The following is a 23,180-nucleotide window of genomic DNA, read 5'->3' as shown; positions in this document are numbered from 1 at the left end:
TGCTTGTTTTTCGGTAAGTTATTTACCGAAAAATAAGTTGCTTGTTTTTTTCCATTATGGAGTTATGGAAGCTATTTTTGTGTTTAAACAGCAGCAGAAGAGGAGCGACCGTCTCAGCGCGGTTCGTTTGGCTGCTGACTTACCTGAAATATCTGAGAAGAAAAAAATGGCGTCTGGAGCTAGCAGCAGATCGATTATGGATATTAAGGCGGTCTACAATGAAGCTGAGGATCCACCCGACCCAAAAATGGTTGGTTTGGTCCAGCAACTGTTCCGATTGTGGGTTCAGAAGACATCTCAGAGTAAGATCTGCTGCTGGTTTGATGCTAAGGTAATGCTGTTGTTGAAGACCTAAGTTAAACCTCCTCCTGATTTGGTTTGATTCTCTGTTGAGAGTCGATGAGCTGAGAAGGATCCTGCTGTTGAAAATCCTTCTGTTCATGAAAAATCAGGTTTTTCATGAATCTTAATGTTTCGTTGTGAAATATCTGAAGTTTTATATCTTTTTCTTTAGGATATTAATTCACCACGAACCTCTGATATAAACAGAAACTTTCCGTAAGAAGGAAAGAAATAAAAAAATACATCCAGACTATTTGGACTATTTCTGAGTTATTATTGGGGCCAATAAATCATCTGACAGTTTAAACTGTGTTGTTTAAAGGGCCGTTTCCATCTCAGCCTGACAGACAGACAGACAGAGTTATGAATAAACATTGAGGCTCTTTAAATGTGTATACGTTTGAAATATTAAATTGACATTTGTGACTGTATGCAAAATAGAGCAGCATATTGGAGGGAACACAAAACAGGTTTCCCCATGTCCCTTACAGGGCTCCGTATGAATACTTTGTGTTTATATTAATTCTGTATTATTTGTGTTTTAATGAAGCTGTGTGTGTGTGTGTGTGTGTGTGTGTGTTGTTTACAGTAGCTCAGAGGCTCCTGCCTCTTTAAATCAAAATCCCGTTAATGAAAATCCTCTGTAGCCCCCCCCCCCCCCCCCCCCCTCCGGTCTCCCTCCGCTCCGTGGCAGGGAATTCGGACGGGACCGGAGCTGGATCCCGGACCGCCGCAGACCCGTGCTCCCAGCCAGGTACGGTACCGTTCACCTTTAGCTGCAGCGCCCCTCCTCCCCCCGGGTCACCGAGACTGCCTCCTCCCCCCGGCAGCTGCTGTCCGAACCGGACGAAGCTGCGCTCCGGGTCTGGACTCTCCCCGACAGGTTCGGGTTGATTTCGGGGTGTTTGCTGGTTTCAGTGCACAGGGCGGCCCTGCTGGGCGGAGCTGAGAGCCGGGGCGGGGTTACCTGGCTCAGGTGGAAAGTCATCAGCCTGTTTCTATGAGAGGCTGCAGCTTTTAGTTCAGAGGCTGAAAACATTTCTCCAGTCAGCTGCTCTGCTGGTTCTGATCCAGATCTCCTGGGCTGGTTCTGGTCCAGTTCCTCCGGTTCTGTCAGGCTGATGGAGCAGCAGAGCTGACCTTTACTCAGCCTGAGCCCGAGGAGGGGACGCTCCATTTACCAGCCGGTCTAACCTTTCAGACCATTTACCAGCCGGTCTAACCTTTCAGACGGGGCCACTTTATTAGGTACACCTGATGGATGGATCGAGCAGCTGCTCTCTGTGGTTTCCCTTCAGAGGCTGGCCCGGTTCTGCAGAACCATTGATCTGGATCTCTGTTAGGGTCCACAGGTTGGTCCGATTGGGAGGAAGGGTGGATCCAAAGCCTGCAGATCCTCAGCAGCATCTCTGTCAGATTCCTCTCTAAACTTAGTCGGTGACATTCGACGCTGAGCAGAACCAGCTGCTCTGGGATCAGCCTCCCTGCCCTGAACAACAGGCTACATGCTACAGAGTACAGGTTACATGCTACAGGTTACATGCTACAGGCTACAGGTTACAGGGTACAGGCTACAGATTACAGGCTACAGGCTACAGGATACATGCTACAGGTTACAGGCTACATGCTACAGGTTACAGGCTACAGGTTACAGGGTACAGGCTACAGGTTACAGGCTACATGCTACAGGGTACATGCTACAGGTTACAGGTTACATGCTACAGGTTACATGCTACAGGTTACAGGCTACAGGTTACATCCACGATCCAAGTTGGGGTTAGCATCAGGGAAAGCAGTTATTCGAGGTCTTTTTAATGATGGTCATCTAGACTGAAACCAACTGAAACCTGGTGAGGATCCGTTTCTACTCCTGGTTCTGGATGGTTCTGGACTGATGGCATCATTCCTAAAACTAACCAGGTTCACGAGTAAAGCCGCCTGAGAAGCTGCTGCATTGAATATGCTAGTCACTAGCAGCTAGTGTTAGCTTTGGCTAAGCTAGCATTAAAATTTTTGTTAGCATTGGGTAGGCTAACAACTCGCATACCAGGGATTACTGCTGGGCAGCGCTGACTGACAAGACATACTGGATCCAGTAGGTTCTGGTCCCAGAGGTCCCAGTGAACTGGTTCTGGTCCCACTGGTTCTGGTCCAGTGTTTCAGTGTTTCTGTGGTTCTTGTCCCTGTGGTTCTGGTTCTGGTTCTGGTCCCAGTGAGGTATTTGGCCTCCTGTCGCTGACCTTTTCCGTATCGGACCTCTCGGCGCTATCAGCTCCAGATAACGAGACGTTTCCTGCCGGCTCCTGATTGTGTCCGTGGGAGACCCTGTAGAGCCAGTGGGTTGGGGGTCTGGAAGAATCTGAGGGTCTAAATTAACCCGGTGAATCACGGCGAGCCTGGCATTCCCCGTCTCTCCTTTCACGCCATATAAGTCCTAGCCCTCCTCCCGGCCCACGCCCCCTCCCACAATGCCGCGCTGCGATCCCCGACTATTCTTAGCGCCGCGCCGCACCGCCTCGTCTTCCTCAGCCTTCCTCCTGCCTGTCCATTCAGACGGTTCCTCTCTTCCAGAGCGTCTCTGCGGTTCGGAGCCGAGGACCCGCCTGGAGGAATGAGCTGCTACACGGTGACCCTGCCGGGCCCCGGGCCCTGGGGCTTCAGGCTGCAGGGGGGCAAGGACTTCAACATGCCGCTGACCGTCTCCAGGGTAAGCATGGAGTCCGATCCGCCGGGGTTCGATCCGGCAGAGGGGTGTCAATACTTCTGGAGAGGTTCTGGTTGGACTGAGAGTCTTTGCTGAACCAATCAGCCTCCAGCTCCGGTTTCATCATCAGGGAGACGTTGCAGTGAAGCTGCTTGTTGCTCCCCATCAGCCCAGGACTTCCTGCTGAGTCGGGCCTGTTGCTGTGGCCCCTCATGGCCCCGGCAATCCTCCATAGCCCTGGTGGCCCCCATAGCCCTGGTGGCCCCCCATGGCTCTGATGGCCCCCCCATGGCCCCGGCAATCCTCCGTAGCCCCGGCGGCCCCCGATGGCTCTGGCGGCCCACCATGGCCCCCCATGGCCTCCATGGCCCCTGAAAGCAGAGCTGCAGCTTCTAAAACTGGACCGGGTTTATGTTTCCAGAGCTCGGTCTCTGAACAGCCGGTTCTGTCTTCACTGCTGACATCTGCTCTGGTTCTGCTGGTTCTGCTGGTTCTACTGGGCCCGTCTGTTGGTGACTCTGGAAGGAAACTCCAGAACAATAAAAACGGTTTTAATCCAGAAGTGTGGTTCTGCTGAGGTTCTGGAAGCTCAGGTTGCTCTGACAGTGACCAGTGGTCGGCTCGGCTAACTGAAATTAGCTAAGCTAACCCTAAAACGCTAATCATAAACATTAGTTCTGCTAATGCTAACTCATTCATTCATTTGTTCTGCACTTGCTATTTGTTCAGTTCAGTTTATTTATAAAATAAACCAATGCAAGGAGAGGAAACAACAAACTTCAAAATAAGAGCATGAATATAAACGCCCAACTACCTGAAGAATTATTAAGTCGATAACTAAAACTTCAAATTTATGCTTATTATCTGTTTGGAACAGTTAATTTAAGGGAAGCAAAGTGCGGTAAACATTTTCAAAGTTAGCATAGCCGCTAACTGAAACGTTAGCTCTGCTATTAGCGGAGTAGCGTAACTGTATCCTCCACTGCTAGCTGCCTTCAGGTCATCTGCATCGTTGGTCCTGCTGTCTTTCTTCCTCTTGACATCAGTCCTTAGATTCTCTACAAGGTTCTGGTCAGGCCTGTTAGCTGCTGTTGCCATGGTGATAAACTGGTACCGTTTGTAATGTGGGTCGGTTCCAAGTCCTGCTGGAAATTGAAATCAGCGTCTCCTTAAAACGTGTTATCAGAGGGAAGCGTGAAAAGCTTCAAAATGTTCTGATAAACAGCTGAATTTACACTTTTTCCTTCCACTGAACTTTCCACTCATAGTGTCCCAGCTCTCAGTAGCAACCCGTGTCTTTAGAAATGAGTGTTTTCTGAAAGGTTCTGATCGGTCCAGTAGAACCGCTCTGTCATAAAGAATTTTTTATTGGTTTGATCTGATGGTTCTGTTGGTTCTGTTGTGGACCGGTGTCTTACGAAGCCTCTCATGTTCTGATTGATTTGGACCCGACATTTTTATCCAGAGGGAAGCAGCAGCTCGGTTCTGGTTCTGGTCCCAGGTCACCTGGTTCAGATGTCAGAACCTCATGTGGGCGCCTTGAGGTTCTACTGATGTTGGACTTTAAATGTTCTGAAGGTGTCAGGAGAACCAGAACCATCAGTGAGACATGAAGCGCTCCTGGAAAAATTCATTTCTATAATTTATTTATTAATCTGGATTATTTAATGTTCTAACGGTATCATCAGCTGTTTCTGGGTCAGAACCATCACAGTTCTACCATTTTAAAGTCAAAGTTATTCCCACCAAATTAGCCTGGAAGAACCTCAGGTGGTTCTGTGGTTCTGCTCTGGTCTGCAGGAGGTTCAGGTAATCTAAAGGTTGATGTTGCCATGGTAACCAGCAGGCTTTTGGCTGCTGTAGCTAAGCTGCAGTCGGTCTACAGGGGCCAGAAGAACCTTTTTGGAGCAAACATCAGGTTTTCTCTGGTTCCTTGTTTATATGGGTCCAAACTGCAGGAAAGTTCTGGTATAAAGGTTCTGTTGGGTTAAGCTCTGAATGGAAACCCGTCCAGTAAAAGGTTCTGGATGAATATGAGGCAGAAATCTGAGAGGTTCTGTTCATCAAGATGAATTAAACCTTTGAGAAAGGAAAGTTCTGGAACATCTGCAGAGAATCAGAACTGCCTCTGATGAATACCAGGTGGTACCAGCTGCTCTGACGAACCAGTTTAACAGAACCAGAACCGGCCATGTGGTCCAGTTCAGGAGTTCAGTCAGATTTGGATCATTTAGCCAAACTGCTGAGCAGAACTTCAGCTGATTGTAACAGTTAGCAGCTATAATTTGGGTTAATCAGAGGAAAACGTGGGTTCATTATTCAGTCATACGTTCACCATGTGATTCATTCATTCATAAATGTCACAGTTTAAAGCAAAATATTTAATTAGCGAGTTACACATTTACGTTTTACCAATTAAATGTTAAAACATTTCTACAAACATCTGAACTGGTTTCCCTTTAAACTGGTTTGTCCATCAGCTGAATTGGATCCAGTGAATTTCTTCTCTCCTGTATTGTGTGATGATGCAGCTTCCCTCTGATTTCTGCTGGTTTTTGTTTCATGTTTGTGCTGCAGCAGCAGAGCGCAGCGGCTCTCTGTGCTGCAGGCGTCGCTTTTCCTGCAGCTCCGTCTTCAGCTGCTCTGTAAACTTTACAGTGAAAGGCGAGCCGGAGGAAACCGGAGCCGTGCTGTAGCGCGGCGCTGACCCGGCCAGCACCCACCCGGCCAGTGGCTCCCACAGCTCCCATTACAGCAGCGGGGGCATCCCACATCCGCAGAGCCCAAATTAGACCTGCAGGGATCCAGGTGGATCCTGTAGTCAAGAGGTCAGAGGTCAGAAGGAAACCCACCAGTTTTATACCAAACAAATACAGAAATATCATAAATATTTACTGATTTTAAAGCGCTTTAGACCTCCGGGTTAAAGCTAAGCAGATCAGATTTAAGGCCATAAATCAGAAATATTAGATTATTGAGAGAGAATCCATCCCAGAACCAGAGGACCTAACCAGAACCAGAACCAGAACCCTTCATGTCGGAGCCAGAACGCCGTAGATCACTGCATAATGGGACATCAGGGATTAAAAGGTCAGAAACTAGATTAAACGTTTGCTGCAGGACGTAAAGAACAATAACGTCTTAAAGGTCACAGCAGAAGAAGAAGCAGCTGCTCTGTCCGCCATGTTGGATAAAACATGGCCGCTCACTGAGCGCGGAGCTGATCTGCACAGTCAGTGGCTGAAATGAGCAATTTAGCATCTTAGCATTAGCAGAACTAATGGTTATGATTAGCGCTTTAGGGTTAGCATAGCTAGCTTTTAATTAGTGGTGGTCACTACAGTATAATATGAACACAAAATAATTTAAAAATAATAATTGACCATGAATGATCCAGAAACCTGATCGTCATGGAAACGAGAAACAGTGACAGAAATATTAAATATTATAAAATTACGTTTAAAAAATTCAACAAAGAGCTTCAGGTAGATTAACTAGTTAAAATAACTGATTTAACCCTGAACTGAAACTAGATCAAATATCTGATGATAACTTTATTAAAACATGAAAAATGTTTTGATGTGATTTTATAAATATTTCTGTTTTTCTATATTTCAGCTTCCTGTTGGTTTTATGATTAGAGGTGAATAAGAATAAACTTTATTTGTTAAATTATGATTCTTCTCTTCCTGTTCAGGGATTAATGGAAGCAAAATAAATGAATTTATTCAGATTAAATTACCAGAGAAATGTATGAATCTGATCTGCACGACTCTAAATGAGCAGATCCAGACAGAAAGTTAGGAGCCGAAATGTTTTGGACCAGCTGATCAGAACCAGCCAGAACCACGGCTCATGGCGGTCGGTCCGGTCCGACCCGGTTCGTCTCTGGGCCAATCCCCGGCGGCCCAGAAATGTGAGCCATGCAGGCTGCGACCCGTATGTGGGTCAGAGAGGCTCCTGGGGAACCGGGCCGCAGCGCCTCATCACAGGCCCGGCATTGTTCGGGCTCAGTGAGCAGCTTCCTGTTAAACTCCACGATCTGGTTCTGATTAATTCGGCGGCCAATCGGACCAAGAACTGAGCTGGGGTCACGAGGTTCTGGAGGGTCAGAGAAGTTCTGAAAGGTTCTGGAGGTTTCCACATGATGGCGTCATGCTGGAGGTTAAAGGTGACTTCTGACAGGTCATGTTCACCTGGAAGGTTCTGGTCCGGTTCTCCCCTCTCAGCCCACTCTGACCTGGTTCTGTCTCCCAGTGAGATTATTTGTCCCCAGATTACAGTAATCTGAGTGAACGGATGATAAATCGATCTGTTCTCATTCCACTGATTGTTTCTTGGAACGCCAGCGGTAATCTGTCGTGGCGCTGACCCGTTCTGGCCCGGTTCTTTCTGTTGAGACAGATCTCGCCGGGCAGCAAGGCGGCGCAGGGGAACCTGATCCAGGGCGACGTCATCGTGGCCATCGACGGCGTCAGCACCGAGGGGATGACCCACCTGGAGGCCCAGAACAAGATCAAGATGGCGCACCACAGCCTGGCGCTCACCATGACCAAGTGAGGACCAGAGGTCACCTGAGGTGACCTCAGGGTCACCTGAGGTGACCTCAGGGTTACCTGAAGTCGTCTCACCTGCAGAACCAACAGCGCTCTCATGTTTTTTCCTCTGCAGGTCGAAGCGTCCCGTTCCCATGGCGCTGCCCAGAATGGACGCCGTGATTCCCATGATCCCTCACCAGCAGGTAGCTCCGCCCCCTGACTACAGCTTCACTGAAGCATCAGCTGCTCATGGTTCAGAAACTCTTTGCTGCCTACAGTGGCGACATGAGGAACTGCTACAAATGGCTATAAAAACCTCGTGCAGCAGAAGGTCTAAACTGTTGCATTAAACGTCTCACCAGTCGTCTCTCACAGTGATGTAATGATTATGGCTGCAGCTGACTGGTTGCCATGGAGATTAACTGAGGAGCCCAACCAAGTCATAGAGGTGATCGTACTTTACAGAAACTTCACATTTATTCTTAAAACATCCGTTTTTCATCAGTCTGATCTGATATTCAGATTTTCTGAGAAAATGAATTTTGGGTTTTCTTTACCTGAAGCCATAATCAATAAAACTTATAAAGGCTTAAAGTATTTTAGTCTCTGTGAGATGAATCTATTTAAAATGTTTTTCACTTTCTGAGATGACTGGTGAGAAATATTAAACTTTTTCACAATACTCTGATGTTTTGAGATTTATTAAAAATAGGATAAGATTTATTTGTCATTGTCATCAACAGATTACAACGAGATTGAGATTAAATGAACGGAGACAGTTGATCTATTTCTACTGCTGGATTATTAATCTGTCTGCTGCACCAATAATCAAACAATAGAAAACTGATAGATTTAAATTAAAGCAACAATGTCGGATGAATCATTCCCAGCAGCGCAGGGCATTCTGGGTAAATACAACCAAAGCTAACATGTTAGCCTAGCGCCTAGCAGCAGAAATGGCTCCTGGTCTTCAGCCAAAGACTAAAGAGAAAAATCTGACGCCTCCATCTTGTTTCCATCTGGTGAAGAAGGAAGTTGCTCTCAGTGTCTTCAGAGGTTTTTGTGTCGTTTCCTTCAGTGGTTCTTGGTGCAGCGCCCCCACAGGCCAGGAGGGGAACAGGTTGGTTTGACTCAGAACCACAGCAGCTGGAGTTGGAGCAGATGTTCTGGTTCCAGTAGAACCGGGTCAACCGGACCATCAGCAGGGAAACAGACTGAATGTAAATGTTTTGGGTTAGAATAAAACCTTCGCCGTTAAATCGTTGAAAGGGATTTCAGTTGCAGTTTTTATTTCTGTTGTACCAAAAATCCTCAACATAAATCTGATAGTTTGAAGATAAAATATACCAAGCGAATCGTTAAATATGGTCCAGATTTATATTTTTTAACAAAGTGTGATTTTAGTTTTAAACTGGATAAGTCCTGCTGTGAGTCTGTCTCTCAGATGACCCCTCGTGTCTCCTCCTCCGCCCGGCGCCGCAGGTAAACGGCCGTGCGTCGGCGCCGCCCCAGCCTGCGGCGGCTGGCTCTCCAGGAAGGAGCGACGCGGCGCCCAGCCCCCGCCACCGGGGGCAGTATAACTCCCCCATCGGCCTGTACTCAGAGGAGACTCTGAGGGAGATGGCGGCCATGCAGGCGGGGTACGTAGAGAGTATGCCACTAACGCTGCTGACCTTTGACCCCTGGGAGGAGGAACCAAACCTGATCAGAACATTTAGACATGAAACGTTTAGCTGAAGCGGTGAGGTCAGTTAATGCAGCGATTCTTCAGCTGAGTTTGGTTACCGTGCCAACGCCGAGGCCGGACACCTGTCGGAGCCAGGGCGTCTCTAAAGGTCAGGGGTAACCTGACCCCACCCCAACACGCGCCACAAGGCTTCAAAACAGAAATTATAGACGATGGTTGACTTAGAGAGGGATTAAACCAAAACATGCTCAGCATTTAATCCAGAAGAAACCAAACCTGGAGTCAGATTCAGCAGCAGCCAGAGTCTGAACGGGCCAGAGATCTGGAGCTGCTCCGGTTTAAACACAACGAGAACCAACGCGTTCTGGTTCTGGAACCAGATTAAAACTTCTGGAACCAGATTACAGGTGGTACCGGCCTGTTTGGAGGAGGATCTGAAGGTTCTTGATGAAGAACGCCTCCTGCTGTCAGGACGATGTTCCTGAAGGAAGCTGATCTTCATTTCTTCTTCATGTGAAGTCCTTTATTCAGCCTCTGATGATGTTTCTTCTTCTTCTGTTTCTGTCGTCTGTTTGTCTCCAAGGTTTTCTGCCCCGCTCCTCCCAAGTTAGTATCCTGTCTCTGCTGTGTGTCTGACGGTTTGCTGTGGTTCTGCTGGATGTCTGTAGATTAGCACGAATCTTTAGCTGCTGGAACAAACCTCAGTGGGTAGTTCAGTGTTTTTAGGAGTGAAAATGTCTTGATTAGAAAATGTTTCAGGATTTAATCTCTTAATCCCTTTTATTTCTGTCTCAATGTCAGATTATCACAGTAATCAGCGTTTTACACCAAATCCAGTTCAACAGAACTTCTTAGTTTTAGCTTTAAACCCAAAACCTTCCTGCAGACTGCATGCTGCCCGAGTGCATGAGCTGCATCATTATTATAATTATTATTATTATTATTGTTATTGCTATTATTGAAAGATTTTTCCACAGTTAGAAGTAAAGATGAAAGTCACAGAATTGTTCTGGGAAAATGGGACATAGTTTTAATTCTTTGTTTGTGACGTTTATTCAGTTCCAAGTTTGGTTTCACGAATAGTTTTCTAATCAATTTGAGGACATTTAGTTATGTTGATTTACAGTAGAGTTTCCAATGCATCCCAAACGCGTTCCCAATGTGTTTCCAACGCATCTTCAACACGTCCAAAAGACGTCCCCAGTGCTTCACAAACACGTCTCCAATGCATCTCCAACGCGTCCCCAATAAGTCCCAAACGCTTCCCCAATCCCATCCCCAATGTATCCCCAATGCGTCCCATAGATGTTCCCAATGCGTCCCTAATGCATCTCCAACACATATCCAACGCGTCCCAAACTCTTCCCCAAGCCCATCCCCATTACGTCCCCAATGAGTCTCCAACAGATCTTTAACACGTATCCAACGCATCCCCAATAAGTCTAAAATAATTCCCCAATGCGTCTCCAATCCCATTCCCAATGCATCTCCAACACGTCTCCAACGTGTCCCCAATGCGTCCCCACTGAGTCCCAAACGCTTCCCCAATCCCATCCCCAATGCATTGTCCAATGCGTCCAAAAGACGTCCCCAGTGCTTCCCAAACACGTCTCCAATGCATCTCCAATGTGTCCTCAATGTGTCCCCAATGAGTCTCCAACGGATCTTTAACACGTATCCAACGCGTCCCCAATAAGTCCCAAATGCTTCCCCAAACGCATCCCAATGGGTCCCAAATGGGTCCCAAATGCATCTCCAATGCGTCCCAAACCCATCCCCAACGTGTTCCCAATGCATCCTAAACGCGTTCCCAATTTGTCCCAAAGATGTCCCCAGTGTGTCCCAAAGGCATCCCCAATGCATCTCCAACACGTCTCCAACGTGTCCCCAACGCGTTCCCAATGCGTCCCATAGATGCTCCCAATGCGTTCCAAACTCGTCTCCTGTGTCTTGATGTTCTGGTTGATTCCAGTCCAGTCCTGCTTGCTGGTTCTGAGGTGAACCGGGCCTGTGGTGTGTTTGCTGTGAGCATGCAGCTTTCTGGTTGGTTCTTCTTCTTGTTTTAAACACAAACCCAGTCGTCCAACCGTCCTGTCCTCCGTGTCTTCCTGGTCTTGTCCGTCCTGCCCTCAGTGCCAGCTTCAGCCCCGGCGTGCTGAAGGACTCGGGCCTGTCGGCCCAGAAGACCATCGAGGTGACGGGTCCAGGCGGGAAGGCCACCATCATCCACGCCCAGTACAACACGCCCATCAGCCTGTACTCACAGGACGCCATCATGGACACCATCGCTGGCCAATCGCAGTCCAAGGGACACGATGCTGGGTAGGACGCCGCCTGAGGTCCAACTCTTTGGACAAGTTGGTGCTTTGGGTAAAATCTGACCTCCGTGAAGGTTCTGGTTCTGTTGGGTCCAGTTCTAAGCAGCTGAACTGCCTGAGCTCAGTCGTCCACTTCTCAGCTTTTATTCTCCTGTTTCATTCAAAGGTCCGTTTATTGACTTCTCACTCTGCTGGGTTCTTGGTTCTGGTTCTGTGAACTCTAGGAGATCCAGACTCTGGTTCTGGTTGCTCTTCTTGATGACCTTTGCTGTCGGAAGGATCAATAATCACCCAAAATATCAGGACATAACAGACGGTTCTGATGATCTGATGGTGTTGGTTCTGTTCTGGTATCAGGTTGTTTTTGTTCTGGTTCTTTCCTGGTTTCAGTTCTGTAGTAATGTTCTGGTTCTGATCAGCTTTGGTTGGCCTGTAGGTTCTGCTGTCGTGGTTCCCTTCATTTCTTATTTCACTGTGATGGACAGAAAATACAGAAACTGATTTTTATTACTAATTATTTATATTTAGAACAAACAATAAAAACTCATATTAAAATAATTTCTGATGTGTAAAAAGACAAAAACTTTTAGAAAACAAACCAGAAAATCTTAAAAACATGAGAGTATTAGGCCAGACTGAACAAACTGAGCATGAAGTCAGAACATCAGCAAAATAAAAAAGTGATTTTCCTGAAGATAAAGTTATAAAATTGTTTGTCAGGATTTCAGACTCCGTCGTTTCAAACTTTTACTGACAATAATAATAATAATTTGATGCTGAATTGTTAAAAGATTAAACGTTTTCTTTTTTATTAAATTGATACCAAATATAATTTCACAAGATGCTCAAAATTTCTTATTTTATTTTTAATAATTTTTCTTGGAGGAGTTGTCATAAAATTATAACTTTATTCTAAAATATTTCTCAGCCTGATCCTACTTTATTTTATCTTTAATTAGAAACACGTGAGATCCTGTAAGAGCTGAGATTGACCCTGAATGACCCCAGATTGACCCCAGATTGACCCTGAGGCCTGGAGGTGAAAAATGTCGACAGAAGAGAAAATCTCTGAATGTTCTGATCCGGTTTCTCCTCTGGTCATTTCCTGATTTTTTTCCTCTTCCCATCACTAAGCATCAAGTCCAGTCAGTGTGTCTTTAACCAGTCAACCCAGTTAAACCAGTTAAACCAGTTAACCCACTCAGATTGAGGATCCGGAGCTCTTCCAGCTCTGGGACTGATCGATGCTCCTGACCCGGTTCGGTTCTGGTTGCAGTCGTGTCTCTGTTAGCGACCGGCTGGTGGACAGCGCCTCTCCGGTCTACCAGGCGGTCCGGACCACAGACCAGAACCAGAACGACTGGAGCCGCCGCAGCGCCCAGTCCAAAACCTTCCAGCTGCTGGCCCACCTGACCCACACCGAGCCCAGTAGGTCTGGTTCTGCTGGTTCTGGAGGAGAAAGGCGGAGCGATCAATCGGTTCTTTATTTCTGCTTCCAGCTCAGCAGCAGGGTGAGGATGAGGAGGTGATGAAGAGGAGCAGGTAGACTCCGCCTCCTCACCTTAGCCCACCCCCAACCCCCACCCCCCACTGACCCAAACCTCACCCTGACCAATCAGAGGTCCAGCTTTTCTCCACCTGCATGCAGTGAGTGTGTGTGGCCAGCAGGGGGAGCCGCTGCTCTGCAGGCTCATCTGGATCCACTGGATCTCTGGAACCGAGACGAAAACGGATCCAAAATAGATCCAGAATGTCAGAACCTCATGATGGGAGCATAGAGCTACAGATCCAGAGTGGATCAGTCTTCTCTGTGTGAACCATGAAGAGGTTCTGACCCGGAGAACACACCAGGTGTTTCAGTCGCCTCACTTTATTTTAACAGAAAAACTAAAATAAACACATAGCAGACAAACATTAATAAAACTTAATATTTTATAATAAACCGTCTCTGTGCTGCCGGGTTTCTAGCATCAGTTACCATGGCAACAGACACAGGAAGTTAGAAACCTGAGCAGAATGTAAAGTTTCTCTGTCATCAGGTCTCCTGTTGCTTCCGTTTGATTTTTATGAATCTCTGAACCTAAAATCTCATCGACTTCCTGAGGTTATCCTCATGCTGACCTGAAACCTGAGGATGGAAACCGATTGTCCCGCCTCTGAATGTGAAATCCTTCAGTCCGAGTTTCTCTGGAGGCAGAAACAGCAGAGAAGCATCATGTGACGTAACAGGCTCCGCCCGCCGCCGCCGCCCCCGGCTCTTTGCTCATCATCCTCCATTAATCCATCGATCCTCCAGGCTCCACTCATCCTGGATCGATGGCAGCAGAGGTCGGCTGTTTCCTCCAGAGAGTTTATTTTGTCTCTGGGAGGAAGAGGAAGCAGATTAGATCCACGTGAAGGTCGACTTCCTGCTGGAAACAGTTTAATAAACCTTCAGTTCATTTAACTCCTTATGAAACAGCAGAAATGTTCAAATATCAGCTTCAAAACAGTAAGAAATAGAAGAGTTTACAGTTTTAATATTTCTGATGTTCCTGTGCTTTTATGTTTAATCCTGCAAGACATAATAAAACTTGTTTCAGAACCACGAAAAATTATTACAAACATTATTTAATATTGTTTGGTTATTTATTTCTAACAATATTAATTGAGAAGCTTTAACCCTTGAAGAAAAATGTAATTAACTTCACAGTTTAAACCTTAATGTCACAAAACGCCTTTTATTAAACTGTAATAGATTAATATTTAACTTTCACTGCATTAAATATTTCATATATATATATATAAATACATATATATATATATATATATGTTTGTGAGAACAAATTTTTTTTGCCTGTTTTTGCCAAAATAAAAGATGTTTTTGAAGGAGAAAATCCCAAAGTCCACAATATTTTCCAAGGATAAACATAATAATCAGCCTTGGTTAAAAATTAATAACATTGATTATGATGGATTATAACACATTTTACCATTAGATCCAAAAAGGATTCAGAATTTAAAACAACAGTAAAAGATGTGAGGAGGAGTCTAACATGGAGATGATGTCATGGAGGAACGTCTGACCTCTTCCTCCTCCTCCTCTTCCTCGCCGCTCCAGATCTAATAAAGCTCTAATCACATTGATCCAACATCCAGCTGCTGCTCCCAGTCTGGATCCACCCTGAAACATTCCTGCTCCCAGCAGATCATCTGTCCTCTGATTGGATGAAACTCAGCAGATCATCAGCAGCTTGTTGATGTGAATGTAGAAGGTTGACAGGACGCAGTAGAGGTCAGAGGTGAGGAAGTGTTGGGAGTTTTCCTGTGGATTTCAGTCTGCAGAGAGAGAGGCGGTGCGTTTAAGTGTTTCACAGAGAGTGGGACATCAGGCCGCCTGCTGGTCTATTAAAGAGGCAGAAATATTAATGAAGAAACTTTGGGATGGATGGAGAGAGAGATCACTACCTGGTCACTCCAAACAGCCAATCAGAGGCTCTGTAGCCTGACCAATCAGAGGACAGTCTGTGATGAAGACTCCTCCTTCAGATGAAGGTTTTGCTGTGGAAGTTGAACCTTCAACCTCAATGCGTTTCTGTGCTTTTCCAGCCAGTACGGGATGGCCCCGCCCACGCACCAGGCTCCACCCCCTCAGCAGTACCAGCCAATGCCGCAGCAGTTCCAGCCGATGCCCCCGCTCTACCAGCAGCCCCCCCCACTCCAAGCCCCGCCCACCCAGCAGAGCTCCATCCAGATCCCCGTTGGCTCCGCCCCCCCGAAGGTGGTCAGCACGGCCTGCATCTTCCCCTCCCAGCCAGGTGAGGGAGCATGAATGTGGCGGCCATCAGAGGGCGCACATCAGCAGATATCAGGCGTAACCAGAACACCTGGCAGTCAGCGTGAAGGTCAGAGGTCACCATCGCTGATGCTCAGAGTCTCAAAAGGCTTCAGCAGAAGTTAAGGTCATGTTGAGTCAGGAACCAATTCAGTACACTACTAGGTACTACTAGCTACATAGCTAACCATGCTAATTGCTAGTGCTATACCGTCACTGTATGCAGCAGAAGCTTATTTAAAAGATAACACTGCATTTAGGAGAAGCTAATGCTGAAACCAGAGTTATTTCACTCCTAGCTTCTGTTTTATAGTTGTTGAGTTTTGCTAGCGCTGATGCTAATTTAGCCTCTGATGCTAATTTAGCCTCTGATGCTATTTTAGCCTCTGATGCTAAATTAGCCTCTGATGCTAAATTAGCCTCTGATGCTATTTTAGCCTCTGATGCTGTCCTTACAGTACAGGACAAAGGACAGGACATGTTAGACTGTTTACTATTCTGCAGTGATGCATTCTGGGTAGCAAATCATGTCTCTACCTCATGTTCTCCACCATTATGAGGACAGGAAATGGAACTGCTGCTTAAACAGACTTCAAAATAAGAGCATGAATATAAACAAACTGGAAGAATTCCAAACAGTCGATAACTAAAACTTCAGCAAAATGTCAAACTTTATTCAACTGAAAGTTTTAAAAAAAATACTCAAGTAAATTAGTGTTTTAGGATGTACCTTAGTTGAAGCTAAATGCGCTAAGCTCTTCCAGAGTTAGGCCGTCTGTGTTGGGTAAAAGGTCTCTGTTCAGTTTGTGATGCTATCAGACGGTATGCTAACGGCCATGTTGCCTGTGGCTCCAGCTCCAGTCCCGCCCCAGCCCCGCCGTGCAGCAGCCGCGCCGGCCCCGCCCCCTGCCGCTCCTCCTCCGGGTTCCTCCACCGCCAACCGACCGCCCTGGGTGACCGACACCAACTTCGCCGATAAGTTCGACCCTGGAAAGACCACCTCCTCCTCCGTGAAGGTCCAGCCGCTTCCTCAGGCGGCCCCGCCCCCGCCGGCGTACATCCCTAACCCGTCCCCCGCCGGGCCGCCCGCTCCCAGCCCCGCCCCTGTCACACCGAGCCCCGCCCCTTTCCTTCCTGTGGCAAGGGGCGTGGCTCAAAGAGCAGAGAGGTTCGCCGCCAGCAGCCGCACGCCTCTGTGTTCAGCGTGCAACAGCGTCATTAGGTACGGGGCTCGGCGTTCATCAGAGCGGCTCGTTACGGTCCATAGTGTGTGACGGTGTTGCTGTGGTCCTCAGGGGCCCCTTCCTGGTGGCCCTCGGCCGGTCCTGGCACCCCGAGGAGTTCAACTGCCACTACTGCCACGTCTCCCTGGCCGACGTCAGCTTCGTGGAGGAGCAGAACAACGTCTACTGTGAGAACTGCTACGAGGAGTTCTTCGCTCCAACCTGCGCCCGCTGCAACACCAAGATCATGGGGGTGAGGCAGACCAGGGGTCATAGGTCATCCTGACTTTCTAATGTAGTGGTTAGAAAGTCACATTGCCCGTGTTTTGACTTTAAAGCTCTGAGCTGATCGAAATGGGAACACTGCTAACATGAATGAACACGTTTGTTAACAAAGTCTCCACATAGTTAGCAAGCCAGCTAATGCTAATGCTAGCACCAAGAATGTCACTGAATGCAACTCAAAAATGGCAAAAACAACGAGAAACATGCAGGATGGCTTCGTCCTCAGGGAGCTAACCGCTAGCATACAGAGCTAACATTAGCAATAGCTGAAGACATGATGCTACTGCTAGCAAAGCAATGATGTCATAGCAACACAATAATTCATGTCTGAATTAAAGTTTTATTTGTGGCTTCCTCTTTGCTGCGTGGCCGTTTCCACAGACAGAAGGAACTGACCGTCAGTGTTTTGGTGAATCCTCTTCATGCTAGCGGAGGTTACTGAAGCGTTTTGTCTTTTCACAAATAGAAACTCCTCCTCTGATGTGGGAACATTTCCAAGAGAAATAACATCTAACCTGGTACTATGAAGAGGTTCTGATGCTGGAGGACGATTGTAACGAGTTACATCTCTTAATTCACCAACAACCAAACATTTTGACCTCCATTTGTAGTTTCAACATCCTTCAACTTGGACTACAAAATTACTGCAAGAAATAAAAATGGCAGATTTGTGAAATTGGTTGATGAGAAATCCAAACAGAAAATAGAGAAATCTATGCAGAGAGCAGATTCATAATCTATGCTTTTCTAGAAACTCAAAGTATATGAAAAATATATTTAAGGGCTAAAAAAAATAGAATTTTACATTGTACGTCTCCTTTTAACATTACAATAGTTTATTTTTCTGATTTTTGAGTTTCTGAGGCCTTGGTTAGTATTTCCTCTGCGGTTTGTTGCCTCTGGTGTTTTCTGAGTGAAATAATGACGACATGCTGTTGCAGGAAGTGATGCACGCCCTGCGGCAGACGTGGCACACTACCTGCTTCGTGTGCGCCGCCTGCGGGAAACCGTTTGGAAACAGCCTGTTCCACATGGAGGACGGGGAGCCGTACTGCGAGAAAGGTACAGCGGGCCGCTCTGGGGGCAGAACCGGGTTTATACTGGAGGCTTAATGTCCACAAACGGGGGACATGGTCCTCATGGTCCTAATGGTCCTAATGGTCCTAATGGTCCTGACAGGTGCTGCTGGTTAAAGTGGAGGAGAAACTAGATTATTAATCGGTAGGAAGTTGGTCGAGAGCAGCCGTTTTCGTTGTTATGGAGATGAAGATTTGTTTCATAAACTGATCTGTGATCATTTTAATTTCAATGCTGGTGGTGCTGCTAACTAAAAAGTTAGCTAACTCTATAAAGCGCTAATCATAAAAATGATGTAGTTTTGCTAATGTTAAAGTGCAACGCCATCATAGTAAATAGTGGAAGCTAATGCTAAAGCCAATGATAAATCTGAATTTATCTGCTGTTTGAATTTAAATTGTGTCCATAAAAATGAATTTAGGAGAAGCTAAGTGTGCTAAGTTGGCAAAAACACTAAAGCTCTGAGCCAAGACCTTTGCTATTAGCAGATTAGCAGAAGTGTTCCCACCACTGGTTCTGACTGATCCACTTGTAGCTTCAGCATCCTTGATCCTTGGAATAAAAATGGTGAATTTGCTGGAAGTCCATGACCTTGTTTAGCAGTTTTGCAGCAAATACTAGCATGTTAGCGCGTTAGCAGCTTAGCGCTGTCCCGTCTGCTCTGTCAGATTACATCGCTCTGTTCAGCACCAAGTGTCACGGCTGCGACTTCCCGGTGGAGGCTGGAGATAAGTTCATCGAGGCTCTGGGACACACCTGGCACGACACGTGTTTCGTGTGCGCGGTAAGAGCCGGCTCAGAGGCAGAGGTCAGAGGTCAGGCCGTCCCCTAAGTGCTGCTGTCTCTGCAGGTGTGCCACGTGAACCTGGAGGGTCAACCCTTCTACTCCAAGAAGGACAAGCCTCTGTGCAAGAAGCACGCCCACGCCATCAACGTGTAGAGCTGAGCTGACCGAGCAGCCGCCGTGCTAACCGCCTGCTATTGATGATGATGATGATGATGATGATGATGATTCTGCTTCCAGACAGGAAGTCCTGCTGCTGCAGGCGACCGGGGATCAGGTCAGAGACAGCCGGCTCCATGCTGCGCCTGCAGGGCAACATAATCCCTCAAGTTACAGACGATGGGTTGATGCTGGAAAACAAATGATTTTTAACGTCACTTTTAGTCGTTTAATAAAGTTTGATGTTTTAACACAAAATTTTAGATTTTAAATCTGTGCCATCTTATTTATTCTAGACAGAAATCATAATTTTCTGTTTTTATTTTTTAATCAACCTGCAGAAGTGCCTGTTTGACTTTATGACTTTTATTACGTATAAAGAAGCTTTCAGCTCAACAAGACGAGTTTGGTTCTGGTTCTGGTTCTGGTGCCGATCACTGACTGAACAGCATCAGATCCAGAAACTCTCCGCTGTGAAGCTTTTCTGTCTGCAGCAGCTTCATCTCAGACCCAGCAGGACAAACATCCAGGAAACGATACGGAGGCGTTTCCTGGACCTGCAGGGGGCGCTGCTGCAGACGGAGCTGATGGCGCCGATCCGCCTCCGTCTTTAACTGGAACCTTTTCTATTTATTGATCGCTGAGTGTATTCTGAAGTGTTTATTTTAGATTTTTTCTATCTGAACTGTAAACGTATCTGAGCTGCTGCAGATCAGACGCTCGGGTGTAATGGGTCCGTTCATACTGCAGAACTTCAGAACCACTTCCTCTGGATTACAAGAGGCTGCAGCTTCAGGTAAATTACACATAAACAGAAATAATCCAGACAGCAGTGAGTGTAGAGACAATCATCTCTCCACTATCTGCTGTAGTTAGAGGAGCGGTAAATCTGAAAGTTTGATCAGAATCTGGATCAGAAACCAGATTCTAAACCAGAAGATTCCAGGTTGGAACTGAGATTATTTTGGACCACAGAAACCATGCTGCTAACTATAAATACTGTTTTAGCGTCTCCTGGTGGCTAGTAGAAGAATTGCAATTAGATCTATCTTTAACCTCCATCTCTGCTGCTTCTTTTAGTTAATAAGCACCAGCAGGTATCTTTTAATATCCAGACCTCTGCTGTCAACCAGAAAGAACATCGTCCAACAGGACAGAATCATCTGCATAGAAGCGAATATTAAATATCAAATGCTATGTTTGCTAAACCGCTGCTGCGTTGGCTGAGTAGCTGTTCAGAAAACAGAAACCTGCTGCCAAAGACCTGATATGAATATTTCAGGTCTGCATTATATCCTGGGATGTAATTCAGCTACACAACAATTTTAAACAATGTTTGAAAGTTATTTTGACTTTAATTCTCGTTGTATATTTGTAACAACTGGTTTGTGTTTTCTGATCGGACTCTGTAATTTGGTTCTCACAGAAATCATGAAAGCTGTTAGTTAACAAGGTTTTTTGCTAATTATTGGGCTAAAATGCTTTTTATTTATGGATTTATACTCATAAACGTTTTTATAGCAGCCTCTACTGGCCGCTGAAGAAACTGCAGCCACACCAAGCCAAGAAAAAAAAAAAAAAACGTAACTAAAGTCAGATCATAATTTAAATTTGTATTATTTTTGGAGCAAAACAAAACCAGAATGATTTCTGATCCGTGTTTGTTTAGGCCATGCGAACAGATTATTATAAAACCCGGCAGCAGTACCTTCAGCGACCACAGGTGTCGCCAAAATCCACCTGAAAAAACGTGAGACGAGTCAGTTCAGTACGACGGAGTGTGAGGGCCAGAATACAATTTTTTAACTTGCAGAGATAACTCATAATATTACCAGAAGAAAGTCGTAAAATTATGAGAAAATGTTTAAATTGGAGCAAAGTTTGGGCAGAGTAGTGAAGATTTGATGTGACCCTCTCAGCCAGTCTGTGATTCTTTTTCCTAAATAGATTAAATGATTCAAAGTCCTGATAATAAATGTTAAAATATTATTTCCTTATTTGTCAAATGGATACCAAAGCATAACTTCATAACATGCTGAACATTCCTCATGTTAACGCAGCGCTAAGACTGACTTTACATGTCAGTTCTCAGAAAATCATGACTTTATTCTGATAATATTATGACGTCATTCTGGTGTTATTACAACCTTATGGTTGTTCGACCTTTTTCTTGTAATATGACTAATTTCATATTATTATTTTTTTTTCTGGTATTAGTCGTTTATACAACTTTTTTCTGCTAATATGAGTTTATTCTTATATTATTGTGAATTTATTTTTGCGATATTGCAACATTCTTGTAATATTATGATTCTATTCTGGTGTTTTTAGACTATTCTTGTATTATTACAACTTTATTGTGAAACTATGACATTATTCTTGTATTGTTTAAACTTTATTGTAGGACTTTTTTGTTGTGATATTCTGACTTTATTTTCAAATTATTTTGACTATTGTCATATACTTTCTTTCTCATATTATTACGACTTATTTTGATAATATTTTGACTTTGTTCTCGTATTATTACAACCTTTTTCTTGTAAAATTCTCTTTGTCCTCATAACAACATTCTCCCATTTTTAGGTTCTGTCTGGTTGTAGCGCCTCTAGTGGTGATTTAAGGAACTAAAACAGTCTGAAGTTCTGCAGTGTGAACTCTGTTTCACTGAATGTTTGATTCTTTTTTAAAGATTATTTTAGAGTTTCTGTGCGTAGGTCCGAGTCGTTCAGAGCGAGTCTTTGTGCCTTTTCTCCTCAGCAGCTCCGTTCGTGTCGGACTCGGTTTTTTCTCCGCCTCGCTCGGAGCGACTGGTACATGATCTGTGTTGAGTTTTTACTCCGTCTCGTCCTTTTATACGGTTTGTTTTCAGGGTGAATGCAGTGTGCATGCAGAGCAGCGTGTGGCAGCATGTCGGTGTTAGTTTAGACAGAGAGAGAAGTGCTAACCGCACCGTTTGAATTAAAGCTGCCTGGTCTCATGTTAACAGGTGGATAAAACGAATAAAGAGAGCACCTCAAACACAATTACCTGGTCGCTTCATTCTTTGAAATCCAATCATTCATTGGTCAGTAAGAAACCAGATTCATTTTAAATAATTGAAAATAAGGAGTATTCTTTCTGTTCTGACGTTATTCAGTTCCTGTTTCAGGTTTCTGACTAATCTGAGCTGCAGATTTCAAAATCACAATGATTCACTTTTAACCGACAATTATTGCAACAATCCTCAGTATATTTATATTTATTGCTACTAGAGGGAGGCAGAGTCGCCTTTGGTGTTGATTTCAAAATAAAAGCCCGTCCAAATAACTGGTCGGCAATTTACACAGAGGAGGAAATATGCAAGGATGTCTCACTCTGCTTGTTTTATAACATTCCAAAGAATTGCAGTTTTATTTTTCTAAAATAATTTTTTAAAGCGTAAAGATGACAGAACTAAACCTTGTGAAATTGACTAAACTTTACTGTCACTTTAACTGTTTTTCCAGCCAGTGAACAGAGACTCCAGCTTTTCAAACCAAACATATTTCTTTAATTATTCAGTCGTGTAGGAAGGAGATTTAAAACTCAGGGTTTTAAATGAATTTTCAAATCAACAGGAAAATGGTTATTAAATCAGGAGTTATGAGGTTTGCTGCTGGTTCTAGTTCAGTAATAATATTTTTAGATTCAGTTGTGAAATTGTGAAAATGAATAGGCTATTTATTTAAAGTAAACTTGTAATAGTGTGTTTTCAGGGGTATATTAAACTCAATTTAATTAAATTATAAATATGTACCTTTCTGTTATAGTTGCACTTAATAATTATGTAATATTTGATTTTTTGTTTTTATTTTTAATAAACTGGAGTTATTTCTGTGTGGAATATTGATGAAACAGATTAATTTGATACAGTCTGGAATAAGTATAAGAAAATGTGGATAAAGTAAATTGATGTAGATACTTTCCAGATATACAGTGATACGTGTGGCCTCGTTTATCAAAATTTATGAAAATTAACTGAATGTACATTTTAGTTTACTTTGAAAATTCAGCTTTCTTTCACTCTGGTTTCCATTGTTTTCTCTTCCTTCTCTGAAAACTGAAATAAAACAGTAACTGAAATCAGGAATCTTAGACCCACCTCACTGAACAACCCAGAGTTTAATATCCAACATGGCGGCAGATGACTAAAAAACCGAAAAGAAGCACAATGCTAGTTACCTATTAGCATAGTAGGGATTTATGTGGGAACATCTTCCAGATTTATGTA

The 23,180-nt window shown here is 44.9% G+C and overlaps 1 protein-coding gene across 3 annotated transcripts; it reads left to right on the top strand.

Annotated features, from left to right (window-relative positions):
- Positions 1-127: 127 nt before the first annotated feature.
- Positions 128-21,954, top strand: LOC114138032 (LIM domain-binding protein 3-like). 3 transcript variants are annotated; one of them, XM_028007046.1, is made up of 14 exons: positions 128-331; positions 2,914-3,049; positions 7,451-7,602; positions 7,718-7,787; positions 9,855-9,877; positions 11,405-11,593; positions 12,866-13,017; positions 13,089-13,131; positions 15,178-15,386; positions 16,259-16,625; positions 16,699-16,879; positions 17,853-17,973; positions 18,657-18,772; positions 18,839-21,954. In XM_028007046.1, the coding sequence occupies exons 1-14, from the start codon at positions 219-221 to the stop codon at positions 18,926-18,928; spliced, it is 1,962 nt and encodes a 653-aa protein (XP_027862847.1). In that variant the 5' UTR covers positions 128-218; the 3' UTR covers positions 18,929-21,954. The 3 variants fall into 3 exon arrangements, with proteins under 3 accessions (XP_027862847.1, XP_027862849.1, XP_027862848.1); XM_028007047.1 differs by lacking the exon at positions 128-331 and adding an exon at positions 939-1,096; XM_028007048.1 differs by lacking the exons at positions 12,866-13,017; positions 13,089-13,131 and having other exon boundaries at positions 135-331.
- The last annotated feature ends 1,226 nt before the right edge of the window (positions 21,955-23,180 follow it).

The sequence above is a fragment of the Xiphophorus couchianus genome, chromosome 22 (assembly GCF_001444195.1).
Source record: "Xiphophorus couchianus chromosome 22, X_couchianus-1.0, whole genome shotgun sequence".
Classification (NCBI taxonomy): domain Eukaryota; kingdom Metazoa; phylum Chordata; class Actinopteri; order Cyprinodontiformes; family Poeciliidae; genus Xiphophorus; species Xiphophorus couchianus.
This window is presented reverse-complemented; position numbering and strand designations above follow the sequence as displayed.